Here is a 19,595-nt window from a genome sequence, read left to right on the forward strand (position 1 = left end):
TTGGGCCACTAAAAAGCTGTGGCCTCTGCTGTGAAGCAGGGAGATCTCCTAGGTATACCCCCATGTACCCTGAGGCCATGCACATTCTGGCCTGAGTGCTGGCCTTTCTAGCACTTAAGACCGAAGGTATCGTGGGACCAGTGGAGCACAGCCAGCCCTCCCGCCCTGCAGAGCTTCTCTCCCTCACTCCCATGCCTCCCGTTGTTTTCTTCTGAACTCCCTTACTCTCGCAAACCCTGCCCTCCTTTCCCCTCCTCTACTCCAGGTCTGTTCTGGGTGGCCTCCAGTGCCTTCAGTTGGCCTTTGTGCCCTCCTCACCACTTCCTGTTTGCCCTCTTCCCGGTTCTGTTGGGTTTTCTCGTTACTGGTGCGCTTCAGGGACCAAGACTGTTTCCTCCTATACCCCTGCTGAAACGAGAGTGCTCCTGGCACTGGGTTTTCTAGACGGTTCTACCCTGGTTCATGGCAGCCAGTCCTCTAGCACAGCCTCAGCTAAGCAGCAGGGCTAGCTGCCTGGGGCTAGCGGGAGGTGGGAACCCAAGGACACTGTGCAGCTATACTTGACTGGAGGGGAAGGCTAAGGGGTGACAGCAACGTGGAGCAGCTGGTGAGGCAAAGAGAAGCCACGATTCCTTCGAGGACTGTTCGCAGCCCAGGTCCTTCAGTGGAAGGGAGTCATGCTTTGGGTGCTTGCAGAGACGTCTTCCCTTGTCACCTTTACTCAGGGTCGCCCCCAGTGAGGGCAGTTAGCACTGGGAGTGGTGGCTGAAACAGACACGGACTGACTGGTCACTTCCTAGTCACTCCTCTCCAGCTCTACACGAGGGAAAAGATGTCCTGTTTGGTAACCGGCCCAAACTGCAAAGAATACGGCCAAGTGGACTTGTGTGTTCAGCCTGCCCGGTCAGAGACCTAACCACACCCTCCGAGGAGGGACTGAGATCTAGTCCTGGCTGTTGACCCCACTGCCTGGACACACCTGATATTTCCTTCGCTTTCTAACCCAGACCTTGACAAAACTGTTGTGTCAGGAGACTGCCTCCAAGCCAGAGGCCTCCTTCCTCATCAGCTGGGCCCCCGCACCCTATTTAATGATCTCTAGGAGCCCATACAGGTCATGACTTCAAATCACCGTGTTTTATTTTCTGTAGAAAGCCCCAGCCTCACCTACCCCACACCCCATATCCAGGGCTACCGGAAAGTGGAGAAGGTCTGGGTGCCAGTGCAGGAAGCATAAGGCACACCCCGGGATCGAATCTGCAGGGTGTGGAAGGTGAGGGGTGGATTGGGGCCTGTCGAGCCAGGGTTCAGGGACTCCGTGTGGGGTTCCATCACAGTTATAGGGACCGCATAAAACAGCATCTGTGGCCGGTCGTCATGGCGTCTCAGTGTGCCCTTGCCCAGGAGGTGCAGGATACAGGAGAGGACATCAGAGCTCCTGCACTCCGCTCCCCTGCCGAGGCTGCTGACCAGACCCCTAGGAGGGCATGGGCCTTTCTCCCAAGCTTCTAGCACCTGATACCAAGATCAGAAGGAAATGACAGGTCAAAACCACAGCACTTACCAAGGTCTGTCTTTCATGTTAGTCACACACTCTGGGACTGGAAGTCCCTAGCACAGCAAGTGCAGCCCAACCGCATCTGTCACACACTGAGAGGCTACACAGCGAGTTAGATGCTTCAAATATGAGCTTACCACACCCTATGGGCGTCACCCCCTATGGGCATCAGCCCCTATGGGCACCACCCCTTAGGCTTCCCCACCACTGCCTACCAGATAGACCAGCCGGTCAATGTGCAAGCCTTCATCCCCATGAGCCTTGAGGATTCGGACAACAAGGCAGTTTAGGAGGTTCTGTCTCTTCTCCATGTTCCGGCCCTCTTCATCCTCAGCTTTCAGGTATGCCTGAGGTGGGATCAGCCACACGTTGCCCCTCCTTGGCCTGGGTTCCTCACTGTCATCTCGAATCTTGAGCACTCCTGAAAGGAACATTGGTCACTTGCCTGGGGGAGGGCCTGGAGAAGCTGGTCTCTGGTCAGCAGTCTTTGCTTCTCTGGCCCTGAGTGCATACCTCCTGGTATGTTTTTCTGCTCCTGAAGGTCCAAGGGACCTCTTGATGAGGTGAGAGGTCCGATTGCCCTGTTAAGCACTTCTGGAGAGAGCTCTGAGAGAGCCTGCAGACTCTCAACACTCACCGCCTTAGAAGAGATACAAAGCGTTTAGGTCCTCCCCAGGGGTGAGCTGGGGAGGACGGAGACAAGAGAACAGAAGATGGGTGACAATGTGATTAGACGGGACAGGCCACCTTCTGATTGTTGAGGTGCAGCAGTATCCACATCTGTACTGTGGACACATGCAGAATCTGATCGCCAAACTGCACTTCTGCCCGGCCCTGCCACGTCCACTGGAGTCGCCTCTGTGGCTCTTTCTCCAAGCTCGAGTGGCTCCGACCTAGAGAAATGCCAGGTGAAGGGTGGGAGAAAGGGGAGGAGGGGGCACACTCGTCAGTCAAGCTTTGCTTGCTGGTCTCTGCAGTGGACAGCCCCAGGCAGAACATCCAGGCACCGTGGCTTCTGAGCTCAACATTCCTAAAAAGCCTCGGGTATCAAGGAGCCAGTCTGTGCCAAGCAGGCTGCAGCCATGCCCTCTTTATGCAGAGACAGAATCGAGTCAGGAAGGCTTGCCTTCCCTTCCTGCTTGTCTGGGGACTCCTGAGGGGGGGGGGCTCTGCTCTTCACCTGCTCTTTTCGCCCAGGCTAGAATCTGATGTCTGGTGAATACTTTTGAAACAACATGTGACCAATCAGGAAGGAATCTCACACCCATTCTTTCTGTTTTCTGAGAGGGTCTCTCTGTGTATCTCTGACAGACCTACACTATGCAGATCAGGCTAGACTCAAAACTCTTAAAGATCCAATTGACTGCCTCCAGGGTTCTGACTGAGATCGGTGGTGTACTCAACCATGCCTGGCCACACCCCCACCCCACTCTTTCATAGCCTCTCTTAGAAGTCTGCCTCTGTCCCCCCCCCCCCCCCCGTCCCCCCCAAATCCTAAGAGATTCCTGGAGTCTGAATTCCAGCTAAAACTTAAAGCCCTTTCACTTCCCCACAGCCATTCTGTCCCCCGAAGGGAATCTTCTCTCCTGTATCCTGTTCCTCCTGAACAAGGGTGGGCTAAGATGCCATGTTTGTAGCTATCCAGGTTTCTAACCTCAGCATCTACCCCAACTTCAGGTCCCTACCCTGTCCCCAAGCCCAAGCCGTCTTCCCAGATGCTTACTCTTGCTGAAGAAGTTGGTGTAGTGATTTATGGTCCCTCTCAGGTACGGGGGCAGGCATGATGCAGGATTGAGTATTTGGCAGACGGAGGCGACAGGCCAGAAGCGTGGAGACACCACAAGTACACATACTTCCGGCATTGTTCCTTCATAGTAGCGCTCTTCCTCCTCCTCTTCCTCCTCCTCTCCCTCCCCTTCCTCCTCCTCTCCCTCCTCTTTCTTCCCTTCCTCCTCCTCCTCCTCCTCATCTGCCATAGCCACAGCCGCTGCCTCCTCAGCTGCTTCTTCCTTCTTGTGCTCCTTGCCGCTGTCCTCATGGGCCACCTGGAAGGGGGGACCAAGTTCACAGACGCTGAAGGTCTCCTACTTGCTCCCTGCTTGTCCCGTCCCGGGAACCCACCTGTATCTTCTTTTCTGTGTCCTCCAGCTTCAGGAGCTCCTGATCGAGCTGCTGGAGCTGGTAAACGTGGAACTGGCGCTGCAGCTCCTCTGAGATGTTCAAGGTCTGCAGCATCAGCTGGGGAAGACGGCTGGGGAAGCAGGGACCGATCTGCTCCAGCACGGCCCCCTCCAGCCAGCTCGAGCCTACGTTCAGGAGCCGGTCAGCCATGTAATGCCTGCAGCACACACAGCCAGGCCAGGTCTCAGTGTGGGTGCCAGCATGGCCCAGGTTCTCACTCTGGCCTGCCTGTATATCAGACTCAGGCCGTGTGTGAGCTAGCCCTGCCCCAAAGCAGCCTGCCTGCCTGCCTTGCCCATCAGATCTAAACTCACTGGTAGTAATGCTCGAAGGTGCTGGCTATCTCCAAGGGAGATAAAATCAGGACAGACTCCAGGCATCTCTGCAGCTGCGCCAGCATCTCCATTCCCCGGGCTCCGCCCATCCTGCTGCCCTGGATCCGCTGGTCAATGTGCCGAGCAAACTGCTCGCACACCTGAGTGGAGAGCATAAGCAAACCATGGGCGAGCGAGCCAGTGGACAGAACAGAGAAGGGCGGAGAAAGCAAGTCTGGATGCTCACCGCCGCTCACCCACTGATCAGTCTCCTCCACCTCCCTTCCTCCTCCACCACCCTCTTCAGGAAGTACTGGGAAAGGAATCAGGACTAGGAAGCACACACAGTACCACAGAGCTACAGCTGCAGCCTGACAGACACATTAACTGCTGTGCACATCAGCAGTGTAACAACTGAAAAATGAGTTCCCTATCCCCCCCAAGCCCCCCAGCCCTGGCCAAACTGTGTCTACAAATCAAATAACTCAAAAACAAATCAACTAGGCATGGTGGCACACATCTATGATCTCAGCCCTTGAGAGATGGAGGCAGAAGGATTAGGAATTAGGGAGGGGCAGGGAATACAGCTAGAGTGCTTGCCAAGGCCCTGGGTTCAATCCCTACCACCACATAAACAGGGATAAGGAATGGTACATGCCTGAAATGCCAGCGCTCAGGAAATAGAAGCAGGAGGATCAGAAGTGCAAAGTCATCCTAGGGCTACGTAGTGAGTTTAAGACCAGCCCGGGATACGTGAGACCCTGCCTTTGAAAGAAGCCGGGCATGGGAGTGCAACACCTTTAATTCCAGCACTTAGGAAGCATAGGCAGGTGGACCTCTGAGTTCAAGGCCAAGAGGCCAATCAGAGACACATACTGAGTGTCTGTCTGTCTGTCTATCTAGTCCATGTAATGATTTTTTTTCCCTAGTTTTCAATATATGGTCATATTCTAAGGACCTGCTCAACACAGAAGAGAGACTGGGGCGGGCCACTTATGGAAGGCGGGGGAGAGTTTATAGGGAGAGGGCCGGGTGAGACACCGGAAGGAACTTACGTGGGCAGCCCTGAGGAAGGGGAGCCTCAGCATGGCGTCCGCACAGCCATTCCGCATTGCTAGCAAGAAGGCAGCTCTCGGCCCAAACAGCTCAGAGCTCGACTTCTGCAGGACGTAATAGCGCTCGCAATAGCGGGGTACAAAATCATCATCCTTCCAGGCCGAGGTCAGAAACTTGTTCACCTGAGAGGAAGGGGAAGGCGCGTGAAGAGCGGTGTCACCACCGAGTCCCACCTCTAACTCCACACCTGCGGCTCTCACCTGCTCCTCGACCACAGACCGCCAGCAACGGGTCAGGTTCCTCATGATACTGCTTGGAAGGCCCCGGGTGACCAAGGAGCTCCAGTCATGGCTTCTGTTTCTGCCCTCTGTGGAGAGAGAAAAGTGTCAGAGGCAAGGACCAATGGCCCCTCAAGTCCCCAAGGACAAGTCCTGAAAACCTTTCCCAACATGCTGTGGTGTTCCTGGACAGGGCAGCAAACAGAAGATGGATAGACTGGACATGCGGGCGTGGGGGTGTGGGGAACAGAATTTGGAAACTCACAAGTGCGGTAGAGCTCCAGACCCCACTACTCACTGGATTGGGAGATGGCCACCACTGGAGGTGCTGCCTCACAGGGCTCCACATGGACCAGGAGGTGGGTGAGGCGGCGCACTCGTGAGGAGAAAGCTGCGGCTCGGCTCTGGGGATTGTAGGCAGCCTCCCTGCATTCCAGGTACTGATCCAGCAGCCAGCCCAAGGAGCTGACGCTGTCCTCATCTGGAGGTCGAGAATGACAAACATAAGGGTGGCTTGTCTCTGGGGAAGTAGAGAGGTTTAGCTCACCAAGGGACAGCGAAAGACCAACTAATGATGCAGGGAGAGGAGCAGTCTGGACGTGGGGATGGAGGTGACAAACACACATTGTAAAAGGCAAAGCAAGAGCAGAACCCAGGCATTTCTAGTTCACGGGAACACTGAGGAGCGGTGTCAGGTGTGGATGGTTACCGGGAGAGGTGATGTTCTGTATCAGGGGGCTGACCAGGGCCTCCCAGCAGGTCTTGTTCAGTGTTTGGGCGGTCTCCATATCGGGAAGGAAGCGCTCTGCAAAATTCTGCTCCTGGCGCAGAGCCCCATTCAGTCTGGACAGGAGCAGGAAGAGTTCAGGCCCTAAGGCTTACATTACTCAGCATGCAACCAGCACCCCAGGGCAATATTTCAGAAGAGCCCTAGATTAGCAGGATGCTTCACTCTGCACTCAGAGAAATATCTTTTCTTTCCGTCATCCCCACACTTCAGAATGCTTTGACCTTTCCCAAGCCCTAGAACAGACCCGTCTCCTGACCTAAGGTCCCGCTCACAGTTTATTTACGGAACCTGACCTTCCACACAGACACACATTCGAGCTCTCTCACACACCTAGAACTCAAGTGCAGGAGGCTGCGGCGGTCCTCTGCTATGTCCTGGCTCCATGCTTGTGCCCGAACCATGTAGAAGAGGCGCGTGTGACGGTACAGCTGCTCTCGGAACACTGGCCAGAAGGAGGGCTTAGGGCCCAGGATCTCCAGGCCCCGGATGCGCGTGTTAATCCCGCCCTGTTACACACAAGACCTGTAGCTGGCCCCACACCTTCCTTGGCAGAGGCTTCACCCCTTGAAACACCCCAGACTCCCGGCTCAAATCTAAAGGCATTGTCAGGCTCAGGGCTGCCATGGGGTAGTTTGGTGATAGACATCTGGGTTTTGTCCTCTTGTTGGGGGCTCGGAGACCTGCACCAGGAGTCATTTCTCACCTGCTGACAGCGCTTTATGCGGATCCGGATGATGGGCCAGAACCGGGTCAAATTCTCCAAAAGGATCACTCGGCTGGCATGCGGCATCACGTTCACCTGGTGAGGGGCAGACAGGGCTGTCACCTCCTCATGAGTAGACAGAGCGACTTATAACAACCACATCAACTCCAGCCGTCTTGCAAATCCCTTCAACTTCCACTCCAGAGACACATAGGGCTCCTGACAAAGGAGCTCTAGTGCCTGTCCCTGTGCTCCGTGCCCGATGCCATCACAGGTGCAAGGATATAGTTTGTGTGGGGCTCACTATGTGTAGGGGTTAAGAGCTCAGTCTTACAAGGGAAGAGAGAGCCTACGAGGGGTGGGCCAAGGCATAGGGGTCCCTACCGTGTTGAGCTGCTTTTTAACAGAGTTGATGTTGTTGCCTCCGTATACTACGACCCAGGCTGGCATGTAGCTTGAGTCCTCACTAGCCACCAGCAGAGTCAGCTGCCTGGGAGCAGGGAGGAAGAACTGATGGGACCTGGGACCTGTCGTATCCACACTCAAGAGCCCAGGTGACTCTGGCAGGACAAACACAGGGCCATCCATGTGTGTGTGTGGGAGGGGGGTGCCTTACCTGATGAGGACACCTGCGCGCATGTGCAAAGTGATGGAGTGGGAGCCGGCAATGCCGCTGGACTCCCAGTAGGTCCTGGGGTTGCGGTCCGTCAGCCTGCTGGCCCGGTGTGGATTGGAGGACACCTCCATCTTCTCCCAGTACTTGTTTTTCTTCGTGTCCTCACTGGATCCTGGGGGAGAGCGGGAAGGGGCGAAGGTCATAGGCAGGTATGTCCAAAGGGGAAAATGGGTGATGGTAAATTAAACAGATCGGGGACAGACACTAACCCTGGCACAGATATCTGAGGAACACATCAAAGAAAGGGATTTGGATGGGCCGGTGGGTTCGTCTGTGGTCTTCAATCTGGCCCAGGACCATCTGGAGCCGGAAGGAACATCAGAGAAAGGAGGGACTCAAGGCTCAGGCAAACACGGATGGAGGAAAGGTCAAACAGTAAGGGAATAGACACCCCGAGGCTCACTCGAGCCAGCACCCAACCCCCTGCTGTTCATTGCTCAGGATCCGTGTTCTTAGGTAGCTCAGAACCTTCACTTCCTCCTGCCCTCCCTCCTGACCTGGATGCAGCCACCCAGGATGTTGGTGGTGAGTTTCCGGTAGAGGTGGGCATGCTTCTCACACTTGAACACCATATCCCGGAGCTCCTGAGCCAACTCCAGTTTCCCTCGGTGCTTTTCCAGGACCTTAGAGATGGCGTCCCGGGCTCCTAGCTGGTTTAGTATCACCGCATAGTCCCGGCTCGTGGAGGTCAGGCGGTGTAGAAAAAAGATTAGTTCTTGGAGTACCTGAGAAGGGATGTCAATCAAGGCGGCAGTGAAGACAGGGACAAGCCTGGGGGACATGGATAGCTGTGGTGATTCATGCCCACTCTGTGTTGGGAGCTGAGCAAGGCAGAGTGTGAGGTAATAGAAAAACCAGGTGCAGTTAGAGAAACAAGTTCAAACCTATGGGAAGAGCCCTGTTGGAGCTCTTAGCCACTAAGTGTCTGGGGAGCAGGTACAGACAACCTTTAGTTCCCTGATTCAGCTGTGGCTCCTAAGAACCAGTTGGTGTTGATATGTAAGGCCCCTGGCCTAGACACTTAAGAGGGTTGGAAGGGAATAGAGAAGGCCTGAACTTCTTTACTGACCCTCAGTAAGGACAGCTTGGAAACTGAAGGCATCAACTTGGGATACTCATTAACACCATGACCTTTGACCCTTCTGAGGCCTCCTGTACTCAGGATCTCTTATAGAAAAAACTACTCCCTCACTCCCTCTCTTAAAAGATTTTTTTTTTGTTTGTTTGTTTTTTGTTTTTCTGAGACAGGGTTTCTCTGTGTACCCCTGGCTGTCCTGGAACTTACTCTGTAGAACAGGCTGGTATTGAACTCAGAAATCTACCTGCCTCTGCCTCCCAAGTGCTGGGATCAAAGGTGAGCGCCACCACTGCCCGGCGAAAGATTTTTTACATTTTAGTTTTATGTGTATGAGTATTTGCCGGCATGCATGTGTCACCCCATGTGCGTGTAGCTAGAAGGAAGGCTCTGATTCTCTGGCACTGGAGTTTACAGATGGTTGTGAACTGCCCTGTGGGTGCTGAGAACTAAATCTGGGTCCTCTGAAGAGCAGGGAGCCCCTCCCCTTCCTCTTGAAGGCCTAGCTGAAAAGAAGCTCCCAGAGCTCGTTACTCTGTGCATAAGAGAGCACAGGATGGACTAATAATTAATACAGTGGGTTACCAGCAAGGACACTGAGACAAGAACAGTCAGATAAGAGCCGGAATTCTCCAGGACTACCTTGTGCCATTTTGACTTGTGAACTTTGTGAATGTATTACCTATTTAAAAAAAAATAAATTTTCATTTTAAAAGCAAGAACACAAAGGTTCTGTCTCGTCTTCCAAGCTTCGCCCAGGGGTCTACCTCACTGCTGTCCTCCCCATCCCTCTGCTCGGCATGTCCAGAGAGCTGGACAGGGTTACCTCTCGGTCAGTATTGGGGGACCGAAGGCAGGTCATGCAGGCCTCCATGGCCTCATGCCAGGGTAGCAGCAGCGCCTCAGGGAAGTTCACCAGCTGCATCAAGATTCTAGGGGGAGAGATAGAAATGGGAAGGCAGAGAGACATGAGGTTGGCGTGAAGACTTCCGGTACCCAACCCTGCCCCTCACTACTTCCCCACCTCAGCACAGTCAGGTGCAGGGCCTTGTTGTCGGCTGAAGTTTCTAGGCTCCACAGCAGTGCGAGGAAGGGCTGCGGCTGCTGCTGGAGCTGCAGCAAGCATGGCTTGACCACATTTTCCTGGGGAGCCTCGGAGCTGAGGGCTCGTTCTAGATCCACAAGGAGCCTCCCTTCTGGGCCCAAGCTGTCCACCAGACGCTTCAGGGCAGGGCTGGCACTCTGCAACGTGGGTTCTTTGGCTGGAGACACAAGGGTGTAGTAAGAATCGGCAGGACCCGTGTCAGGCAGCTCATGGCCACCTGTAACTCCAGATCCAACTACCTAACAGCCTCATGTGGCCCCCTAGGTTATCTTCATTCACATGCACAAACCCACACATATACAGATCATTAAAAATAAAATCTTGGGGCTGGAGAGATGGCTCAGTGGTTAAGAGCAGTGACTGCACTTCCAGAGGTCCTGAGTTCAAATCCCAGCAACCATATGGTGGCTCACAACCATCTGTAATGAGATCTGATGCCCTCTTCTGGTGTGTCTGAAGACAGCTACAGTGTATTCATATATAATAATAAATAAATAAATCTTTAAAAAAAAAAAATAAAAATAAAATCTTACAGAAGCAGTAACTGAACATAGAAGTTCATGCTTATAATCTCAGGACTACAGTATGGTGGAGACAGCTAGCAAGAACCAGGAAAGCAAGAGACCTTGCCAAAAGAGAAAGAAAGAAAGGAAGAAAGAAAGAAAGGAAGGAAGGAAGGAAGGAAGGAAGGAAGGAAGGAAGAGGGGGGAAGAGGGAAAATAAAAACTGTGGGGGATGGCTCCTCTCTCTTACTCTCTTACTCTTTTACCTCTAGCTTCTCTCAGTCCCCTTCCCCCTTCCCTTCCCCCTCTCTCCACGGGGTCATTGCCGGCCTCTACTTCTCTCTCCCCTCTCTTTCTTTCTCTGCCATCTCCCATTTTTCTCCCTCCACCTTTGCCCTATCTCCTGAATAAACTCCTCCCCTTTGGAAAAAAAAAACTGTGGGGGATGGGCCTGGAGAGATGGGTCAAAGGTTAAGAGCACTTGCTCTTCCAGAGGAAGTTCAATTCCCAGCAACCACACGGCAGCTCACAGCTGTCTAGAACTCCAACTCCAAGAGACCGGACACCCTCTTCTGGCCTCTGTGGGCACCGTACGCACATAGTACAGAGACACGCAACACCCATATAGATAAAATTTGGCTTGGTAGTCTTTTTTTTTTTTTTTTTTGGTTTTTCGAGACAGAGTTTCTCAGCTTGGTAGTCTTGAGACAAGGTTTCTGTGTAGCCCTGGCTGTCTTGGAATTTGCTCTGTAGAGCAGGCTGGCCTCAAACTCAAGATATTTGTGTGGGCCACCACACTCAGCCCAAATAAAATTACTTTAAATAAAAGAAAGATAAATGACAGCTGAGGAATGACATCTGTAATTGTCCTTGGGTCTAGATACACACACATGCACAAATGCGCACACACATCTTAAGTTTCTGGGATTGTGAGTAGGGTATGTCTTTCAGACAAGATGGCACACTGTTAGAGGAAACATCCCTTTGAGGACACTTTCCCGAAGGCAGGTCTCTGCAGCTGTCTGTAGGGTACTCACCTTCAGACTCTTGTGGCTCGGGCTTGGCTTTGAACAGTAAATTATGCTGAGCATCTATCACGTACGGGCAGTTTATCTGCCCTACCAGGACTTCGGGCCCATACTTCCTGTAGACACAGCAGTTGAACAGGTCCCTCAGAGTACTGTCATCAAGTTGTTGAGGTAGAGACAGCAGCAGGTCTTGGGCCAAGTCAATGGGTACGGTCAGGTCAGGCAGGATCTCATAGTCCAGAACATGCTACGGGAAGAAAGCCAGCCTGGAGCAGCTGAGCGAGCAGATGGTGAGGGAGCCTCTGTGGGAATGGGGCGTTCTACACACACCCGCCATTCTGAATCTCTTGTAGCATTCCAGACCCCTCCGCTGTGGGCCCCTGAAGCGGTCCAACCTCCATTCCCCCTCCCAAGCTTTCCAAATGTTCCAGTCCAGGGGACACACTTCTGAGGAGTGCCTACCTCCCCATCCAAGTGCTCCTGGAGCAGATCCACAATGTGCTGACGCCCTGCTGCACTTAACTTCTTGATGAAAAAGAAGAGCTCCCACCACTCGGCCTGGGTCAAGTGTTCTCTCTCTTCCCTGTCTTCCTCCTCAGGCACCACATAAGGCTCGGCAAAGAGCTGAGTTATTGGCTTCCAGCGCTGGGATGGTGGGACTGTGAAAATGGGGTGTGGCAACAGCCAAGTCACCGCCTGCCCAGGTAGGCCTCTGCTTCTCTGCTCAGAGCCAGCCCCTCCCACAGCTCACCTACACTCAGTGCTCCATTGGCCTCTGGCCCCTGGAGCTCAGCAATTTCAACCACATCCTCGATGTCGTCTTCAAAGCCCAGGATCTCAAGCATGTGCCAGTGTACCCAATAAGTATGGCCTGTTGAATCCCACAACACCTTGGAGCGGGGAAGAGGGGAGAGGAAGACAACCTGCTATTGACCAGCTGAGGCCCAGCGCTGGGCCTCATAAGGTAACCACCTCAAGTAGCAAAACACTGTCTACAGAATATATAGAATGTATATAAAATGACGTATACAGTATACGGATAGCCTCACCTTCCTCTTCAGCAATTGCCTCTACCTTCTTACTCCCTTTAGTCTAATTTTTATTCTACTTTCTTTCAGATGGAGGGTCCCAGACTGACCTCAACACTGCTCTGTGGCCATGGCTGGCCTTCAACTCCTGACCTTCCTGCCTCTCTCTACCACCCAAGTATCGGGATTACAAGCATGGCGACCATGCCTGCATCCCGTCTATCTTTGATACCATGACTACTCAATGTTTCCATCTGGCATCAACTAGCCCATCTTCTGGATCCTGACCTGTCGGTTTCTTCTTGGGTCTGAACCTCCTTTGCTCACATACCCCAAGGGCTTCATGTCCTTGCAACCTTCGACGCCTTTGCCCGTTGGATCTTAACTGAGCCCCCAGGACAGAATGTCCAGATAGGTATACCTTACCCAGAATAAAATTTCAGTGTCCCACCACCGTGCAGCCCTTACCTGCACAGGGGGCACACCATCATTGCTCTGTCGGAACTGGCCCTCATCCCCAGCAGCAATCTCCTCGTAATTCTCCAGCATCCGTACCCGCATCCCAGGCCGTAGCATGTCCCGCACGTACAAGGTGTAAGTATTGACACTTGTGAACGCGGTGCGGGGGCGAAACCGCCTGGACCTCCTGAAATGGTGGGCACGAGGGTGGAAGAACTCTGCTGGCTGAGACTGGAAAGTGGAAGGGGAAGACTTCCCTGGTCTGCTCGACGCTTCGTCCCAGCGCAAGGCCTGCACCAGCTCAGAGATCAGCGTGCCCATGGCCATACTGAATTCCAGTTCCAGCCGGCCCCTCCCTACATTCAACTCCTCAGGAATGAAGTTGTTCTGGGCATCTTCTTCCTCTGCATTGCTGTTCAGCCGATCCAGGAGGAAGGTGACATGTAGGTAGCGTTTCACCAGGGAGAAGAGCAGCCGTCCTGGGACCTGTGGGATACGCCTTTGACCACACCCATCTCCTCTGACCTTCTGCCCTCTTTCCACAGTGTCCTCTGGGACAAGTCCGCAGCTCCCACTACCCCAAACCCTCACAAGATACCTTTGGCAGCTGAACACCCTCGAAAGACATCGGGTGTTCTGCGAGAGTAGCCTGAGCAAACAGCGCGAGAAGAGCGCAGCGGCTGTCAAAATCCAGGTGTTTTTCAATGGCCTCTTGTTGGCTCAATGACAGAAGGATCTGGGTCCGGGTCCCTGGAACCCACACCTCCAATCAGAAACAGCTCCCTAAGCTCAGTCTTCCAGACACCCGTCCTCTAGCTTACTACCCATCCTTTGCCAGCACTCACTGGGAATGACATATTTTGTTGATTTGCTCAAAAGCCAAGTTTGCTATCACACTCACACCCTCTCTCTCTCTCTCTCTCTCTCTCTCTCTCTCTCTCTCTCTCTCTCTCTGCAACAGTCTAAGCTCTTCTTTTGCATAAAAAGCTAACGGATTAATATGTTCTTGCTTATTCAGTCTCTCCCCCGTCTCTCCCCCCAACAAACATTCCCCCCCAACCCCGCCCCCTCCTTTTTCTTCTAAGAAAAAGTGAATGACAACAGAACCATTACGTACTGATGAGGTCAGAAGGTCCTGTCACAGTGTCCTCTGAATCCCTGAGCCGACCCAGACCCTCTCCTGTTCTCCCTTCCTCCCCAAACTGTCCCTCACCAGCATCATGGGAGGACAGAGCTTGTATCATCCGGCCCGCACTCCAGCGGATCTGATAATCCGGACTGCTCAACATGTGCATGAGCAGGTCCAGAACTCTGCGGTCTTTGAAGATGCCAGTGAGGGGCTCGATGCTGGCATAGGCACTGAGGACATGGACCGTGTGAAGGAGAGGGGCAGGAGGAACGGCGCCCACACACTCCTCCAGCTGCCGAAGGGCCCTCTCAATCAAGGACTTGACATCTGTCTCCATCTCCCTCAGCACAGATTTGTCGAGGGCCCCGGCCTCCGCAGACTCCTGGGAAGGTCCGATGACTTGACCATTTTCCCCCAGCATCTTGTGGCAGTTGGCATAGATCTCGTTGTCAGTCATCCAGAGCAGGATATGCTCGGCCTTGCAGTCCACTTGACTAGAGTCCCCGTCCCCATCATCTCCACGCCTGAGGATGAGCCAGCGGATCTGATACTCGGGGTGCCCGTTTTGGCCAACCCGTTGGCGGATCAATTCATCCGGATACGCGTGCAAGCCAGGCCCCAGGGGCACCCTGAATTCCCTGTAGCGGAGCTCCCCCACCATCCTGGTACCTGAGACACACAAGGAAGAGAGAAAAGGCAAGCTAGAGTGAGAGGGAGGTCAGAAAACAAGGGCATCCAGGAGTTGGAGGAGCAAACCAACAACAGCTGTTACTCTGGGTGGAGTAGAGTTGGGCCTGCTTCGGCCGAGTGAGACCTGGACTGGGCAGAAGAACACTGTGGAGTTTGTTATTCAAGGGCAAAATATTAGAGCTAAAGTCTCCAAAGCCTGCAGCCTGTAGTGGGGTTGGTTCAGAACACTGCATAGAGCAGTGTTGGATTTACAAATGAAGCCCAGGATCCTGGGAGAGATAAAAAGGTAACTTAGGAAAATGGGTGTGTGAAGGCACTGGACTGTGTCGGAGAGGGATGTACTCTCTAAACTGAAGCACTGGGTTGTAAGGCCCAAAGGAAAGGGCACAGAAATGGCCATCAGTAAAGCATGACGGGCCGAGAGAAGGGGAAGGAATAGAGACATCCACGAGTAGAGGCGCGAGGCCGGGGAAGGGTGGTGCATCAGGGGTCCGATGGATAAGCGGCGCGAGGCTTGGTGGATGGGAATCAAGACCTGAGAAGATCGGGAACGGGCGTGGTGGGATAGGATGGGGAGGTAGGCCCGATAAAGGAGAGTCCCGAAGCACGGTTGGGGAGGGGACGCGAGGCTCCGCGGGCGATCGAAAGCCCAGAGTAGGGGCAGGGGCCGCGGCGGGGCTCTGGCCACCTCAGAAGTCCGCCGGGATCCTGGCGCGAGGCCTGTCCTTTGCAGAGCTAGGGACGCGCGGCACACGATGGCGGCAGCGGTGCTGACGAGTGTTTGGGCCCCGCCTGGGCCCCCTGAAGGGGTCTAGGCGCAGAGGAGGGGGCGTGCCTCTGCAGGAGACAGGCGGGCAGAGGGCGTGGCCAGCAGAGATTTCACGCCGCGCGCCGGCGCACTGCCTGCTGCGGGGTGGAGCCTTGCCCTGGCTGGGGCTCCAGGCGATCTGAGGCTCCGCCACCAGCCTCAGCCACCGCCCGATTTAGCGGAAAGCCGGGGGCCAGGGGCTATCAGCGGGCGGAGTAGCGGGTGCCACCTGGACAACGCAGCCCTCCAGTTCCGCACCGCCCTTTCCTCTTCCTCTTAGTCCTCCTTCCTACTGCCGGAAGTACCTTCCCATTTCCCAAAGCCAGAACTGGATAGGACCTTGGAGGTCATTTCTACCCCCTCCCCATCCGTCTTTTCCATTCTCTTCCCTCTGTCCTTGTTTACGTCTCGTCCAGTCTGGACCGCGCCCTCCAAAAGTGAAAAGATAGTAGCAGATAAAAACAAGGGACATTTTATTAGAGTCCAGGGGAATCAGCTTTGGGCAGCAGCGGAGGGCAGCTTCACGTAACTCTTCATGGGTGGCAGTGGCCGAATCTTTCGGCCGGCCCAGCCTCCCTTGCGGTGCCAGAGACCACTGTTAGGCCTCTTGCCCAGCCAGCGGTTGCGTCCTGCTTTGCCGATGATCCGCTGGTTATGGTTAACGTTGGAAACCCGGCCTACAGTTGCAATGCATGTCTCCAGCACCTGAGGAGAGAAGCAGACAAGATGGCACCGGTGGGGGCAAGAGCCTGGCAGGGCAGTGTTGGGAACACGACTCTGGGTGGCTTCTTACACTCAATGAGGTCCAGGAGAAGTAAGAAATACAAAATATTAGAATGTGAGTGTGAGTCCGACAGAATGAATTAAAAGTTAAGGAAAAAGACTCCCCACATCTGTTTCTGTTCCTGTGGTTTCCTTTTGGAGTCAGGGTCTGGGAAGGTATGTAGTCCTGGCTGTTCTGGCACTGTACCAAGACACCTCTGCCTCTGGAGAAATGGGATTAAAAGCCAGTTCCAACCTGATGGTTCCACCTACTCCTGTCTTTTCCTGGTTTTCTGAAATAACCCAGGTGGCTTGTTTCTTTTGCCTCATCAGTGTCTGGAATGCTGGGATTAAAGACATGTACCGCCATGCCGGCCGGGAAAAGGCATTTTGACTATTAAGGTACCAACCTGATAAGGCATGCTTAGTCAGGTAGCAAAGAACAGAGCAGACACAGGTGGAAGCCGTACCTCGCTGGCATCAGAAACACTTGGGAGCTAGTGAGGTACATTCCAAAACTTCCTTCTTTGCTGACCCCTCCCATTTGTGGCCACACATACCTGCATCTGCCTCTTAGAGGGCAGCTGGATGATGGCTGTTCCATTCACCTTCCGAAGCAGCACACCGCACGTCCCTGGGGAAGGGGGGAACAGCTTTGCCACCCTCCACAAAACAGAGGGAGGTTTCCATGGCCTCTTAGGCCACATGGTACCCTACTTTGCCCTTCAGGGGCACACGAAACACAGAAGACCAAACACTGTGACTTAGGTTAAAACAGAGCACAGATCGATCCTCTTATTCGTTTTTCTGTCCTTGGAACGGATGTGGGCCTAAGGGGCTCACAGGTCAGTGGTATCAGGTACCCTCCATCTCCCAACTGTGGGACGTGGCTAGCTCTTGTGCCCATACCTGCAGCGCGGATATACTGGGCTCCTCGGCCTGGCTCGCTTTCTATGTTGTTGATGAGAGTCCCCACAGGCAATGCCCCAAGCGGGTGTGCATCCCCTTCCTTAGCAGCCACTAGAAGACAGGGTTTCATCAGCACTAGCCCTCTGTGGCCTCCACCCAACATGTCTACCAGCCATCCCTCACCTGCCATCCTGCCTATGTGGTTAGAGTTCAGGATTGTATCTCCCGCCTTCATGTTTTCTGTGGCAATGATCCAGCGTTTCCGGCTGCCCCCAGCAACCAGAGCTATGTCTGCAGATCTGTTCAGGATGATAGACAAAGCCCGCATTTTCTGAGACGCTACAGAATAACAATTCAGACCACATCATTATCAATTCCCATCCCAAACTTGCCTACAAGGATCATAGCGGACTACCACAACCTTCTCCTCAAAGGGTTCTGCCGAAGACTCCTTTTCTGGCCGGAAACGCAGAAAGTCAATCATTCGATACTTCTGCTTGTGGCCTCCACCAATACCATGTACTCGGATGCGGCCTAGAGTCAAGACAGTTCAGGGATGTGATCCAGGTTAGAACAGCTCTCAGCCTGGACTGGACAGTAGTACTCCCTCAATAGCATATCACAAACAGAAAACCAACAAAGGGTTGGGGGTGTAGCTCAGCGGTAGAGAGCTTGCCTGGTAAGCGCTGAAGTCCCAGGTTTGAGCCACAGCATGTTGGGTGTGTGGAGGCCAGGACATCCTGGTACAAGCAGTAGGGGAACACTTGCATGGCCCAATAAAAATACGATTACTAAAATTGTATGAAACATAAAGTTTTCAAATTATTGAATTCAGTAAGCTTACTGAGAGGGATATAAATCGGACTTACATCATTTAAACCGTTATGAATTTTGGGCCCTTGTGTTGAGCCAGTTATCTGTTTCTGTGTGGTCTTCAATCATAACCCACACAGTAAGACGCACTGTGCCTCAATAACGTCTTACAGTCTATAGTGCACTGCTATAGACATCCAGGAGCCTAATGCAGTCCCCTCCTGAATGCTCCAGGCCCGTTCTCCCACCTGTATGGTCTCGACCGCCAGACTTCCTCATCTTGATGGGTTTAACTGTGTACTTGGTTTGACTCTTCCAGGACACAAACTTGGCACTGCGGTCCGCAGACATATGCACTGGGCGGTGAGAGGGCAACGCCAAGGCAGGGGGCAGCTGAAGGAGGGCATTGCTCTGTATCTAGGGATTAAAAAAATATTCCCTTTCAGAGAACCAAGGGAGAAGCCACATAGACCAAGTTTAGCTTATAGGCTACTTCCTTCCAGAAGCATCTCAAAACACTGCCCCAAATCTTCAACCTTCAACTTTCACAAATACCAGCGCAATGTGTTTATTCAGTTACTTCGTAATCATTTGGTAAACCTCGGAAATACTTCTCCAAGGAGATATTCTCCCTTTCATCATCTTCCAGTTTGTTTCAAATTCTTGCCCAGAAACCTTTCCTTCCCTGAAAACTTCACTTCTCTAGAGCTGGTAAATTCCATACACCCACATACCACCCTCAGCAACGGTGACCTTTTCACTCTGCACAGTTTTTAGGGATTTTCGGATATGAATGGGAATGATCACTTTGCTTTTCCACTTGCTGTAGACCCAGTGTCTGGTTTAGTTTGGAATATCAAATATACATTTGCTAAATTCTGCCATGCTCAGCCTGAGAAATGCAGAGAAGGAAGATCAATAATTTCATTTTTCTGTGATTCACGATTGCCCACTACAGATCCCACTGTTCGACATTCCCTAATACCAGCAACAACCCATCCGAACATTACAATGGTTAAGAGCACTGGTTCTGGGGTGAGCCCTGTAGGTCAGAGGGAGAAGTGGATAGCATGAGCGAGGCTCTAGGTTTAATTTGCAGTACTAGAGCAAAAACAAAAGCAAGCTCTGAGGTGAGTCTGTCTAGCCCCAGAAGGTGTAAAATTTAGACTGATGACCAGTTTTCTCATCTGCAAAATGTGCATAATAACTTTCAGGAGTTCGTTTAATTCAGTCCTCTACTTTGCCTGGTTTACAGTTGGCACATTAATGTTACTACTGTAACAACCTGTTTACTAAACAATCTGTTTAGTAAAGATTTGTAAAAGCACTTAGAAGCCAGTATCTCGTCTGACGAATGCAGTTCTCTGAGAGAGCATTTACAAAGAGCGAAGGATGAAGGCAAGTTTACCCAGGGTCACGTGATCATGACTGGCCTTGCGAGAACAATCCCATTTCCCAGGTAAACGGATTACCTGGGCAGCAGGGAGCAGACTCGGAACCCGGGCGGTAATGCCCAGGGATGCCAGGCTCAAAGAGCGCAGAGCACTAGTCAGCGTACACAAGGCCATGGATGGTCACACTCCTCCGTACTGCACTCGCTTTTACTTTTATCCTAAGCCTTGTGCTCTTGGATGACGTTTCAGTCACAGTAGCGTCGCTTTCCGATGACGTAAAGAGGCGGGCACAGAACTGCTGCGCCGCAGGATACACGCGTTCTTTCCTCGCTAAAG

General features: G+C 53.0%; 2 protein-coding genes across 2 annotated transcripts; both read right to left on the reverse strand.

The window, feature by feature from the left end:
- Positions 1-1,109: 1,109 nt before the first annotated feature.
- Cul7 (cullin 7) lies at positions 1,110-15,630 on the reverse strand. The gene is made up of 26 exons (XM_028766689.1): positions 15,262-15,630; positions 13,968-14,552; positions 13,353-13,504; positions 12,764-13,240; positions 12,019-12,157; positions 11,730-11,926; positions 11,277-11,514; positions 9,656-9,893; positions 9,458-9,563; positions 8,054-8,281; positions 7,766-7,856; positions 7,497-7,668; positions 7,265-7,370; positions 6,881-6,976; positions 6,508-6,683; positions 6,097-6,230; positions 5,686-5,868; positions 5,370-5,476; positions 5,109-5,291; positions 4,054-4,214; positions 3,680-3,896; positions 3,282-3,603; positions 2,306-2,451; positions 2,072-2,198; positions 1,774-1,979; positions 1,110-1,515 (listed from the first exon to the last, which is right to left on the reverse strand). The coding sequence occupies exons 2-26, from the start codon at positions 14,542-14,544 to the stop codon at positions 1,192-1,194; spliced, it is 5,103 nt and encodes a 1,700-aa protein (XP_028622522.1). The 5' UTR covers positions 14,545-14,552; positions 15,262-15,630; the 3' UTR covers positions 1,110-1,191.
- Positions 15,631-15,837: 207 nt separating this feature from the next.
- On the reverse strand, positions 15,838-19,528 carry Mrpl2 (mitochondrial ribosomal protein L2). The gene is made up of 7 exons (XM_028766636.1): positions 19,338-19,528; positions 18,114-18,282; positions 17,445-17,586; positions 17,236-17,351; positions 17,053-17,163; positions 16,704-16,777; positions 15,838-16,086 (listed from the first exon to the last, which is right to left on the reverse strand). Exons 1-7 carry the CDS (start codon positions 19,431-19,433, stop codon positions 15,874-15,876), a joined length of 921 nt encoding a protein of 306 aa, XP_028622469.1. The 5' UTR covers positions 19,434-19,528; the 3' UTR covers positions 15,838-15,873.
- Positions 19,529-19,595: the final 67 nt, after the last annotated feature.

This window comes from Grammomys surdaster, unplaced genomic scaffold, assembly GCF_004785775.1.
Source record: "Grammomys surdaster isolate TR1022 unplaced genomic scaffold, NIH_TR_1.0 169, whole genome shotgun sequence".
In the NCBI taxonomy this organism is placed as follows: Eukaryota; Metazoa; Chordata; class Mammalia; order Rodentia; family Muridae; genus Grammomys; species Grammomys surdaster.

Bases quoted from the DNA above. Each gene is read 5' to 3' on its own strand.
- Cul7 (XM_028766689.1), bottom strand. From the start codon at position 14,544: ATGGTGGGGGAGCTCCGCTACAGGGAATTCAGGGTGCCCCTGGGGCCT. The intron at 11,927-12,018 runs GTGAGCTGTGGG...CCATTTTCACAG, and splicing joins CAATGGAGCACTGAGTGTAG to TCCCACCATCCCAGCGCTGG. The intron at 5,477-5,685 runs GTGAGTAGTGGG...CTCTCTCCACAG, and splicing joins GGTGGCCATCTCCCAATCCA to AGGGCAGAAACAGAAGCCAT.
- Mrpl2 (XM_028766636.1), bottom strand. From the start codon at position 19,433: ATGGCCTTGTGTACGCTGACTAGTGCTCTGCGCTCTTTGAGCCTGGCA. The intron at 17,352-17,444 runs GCAAGTTTGGGA...CATCCTGAACAG, and splicing joins GTCCGCTATGATCCTTGTAG to ATCTGCAGACATAGCTCTGG. The intron at 17,164-17,235 runs GTGAGGGATGGC...CCTGTCTTCTAG, and splicing joins CCACATAGGCAGGATGGCAG to TGGCTGCTAAGGAAGGGGAT.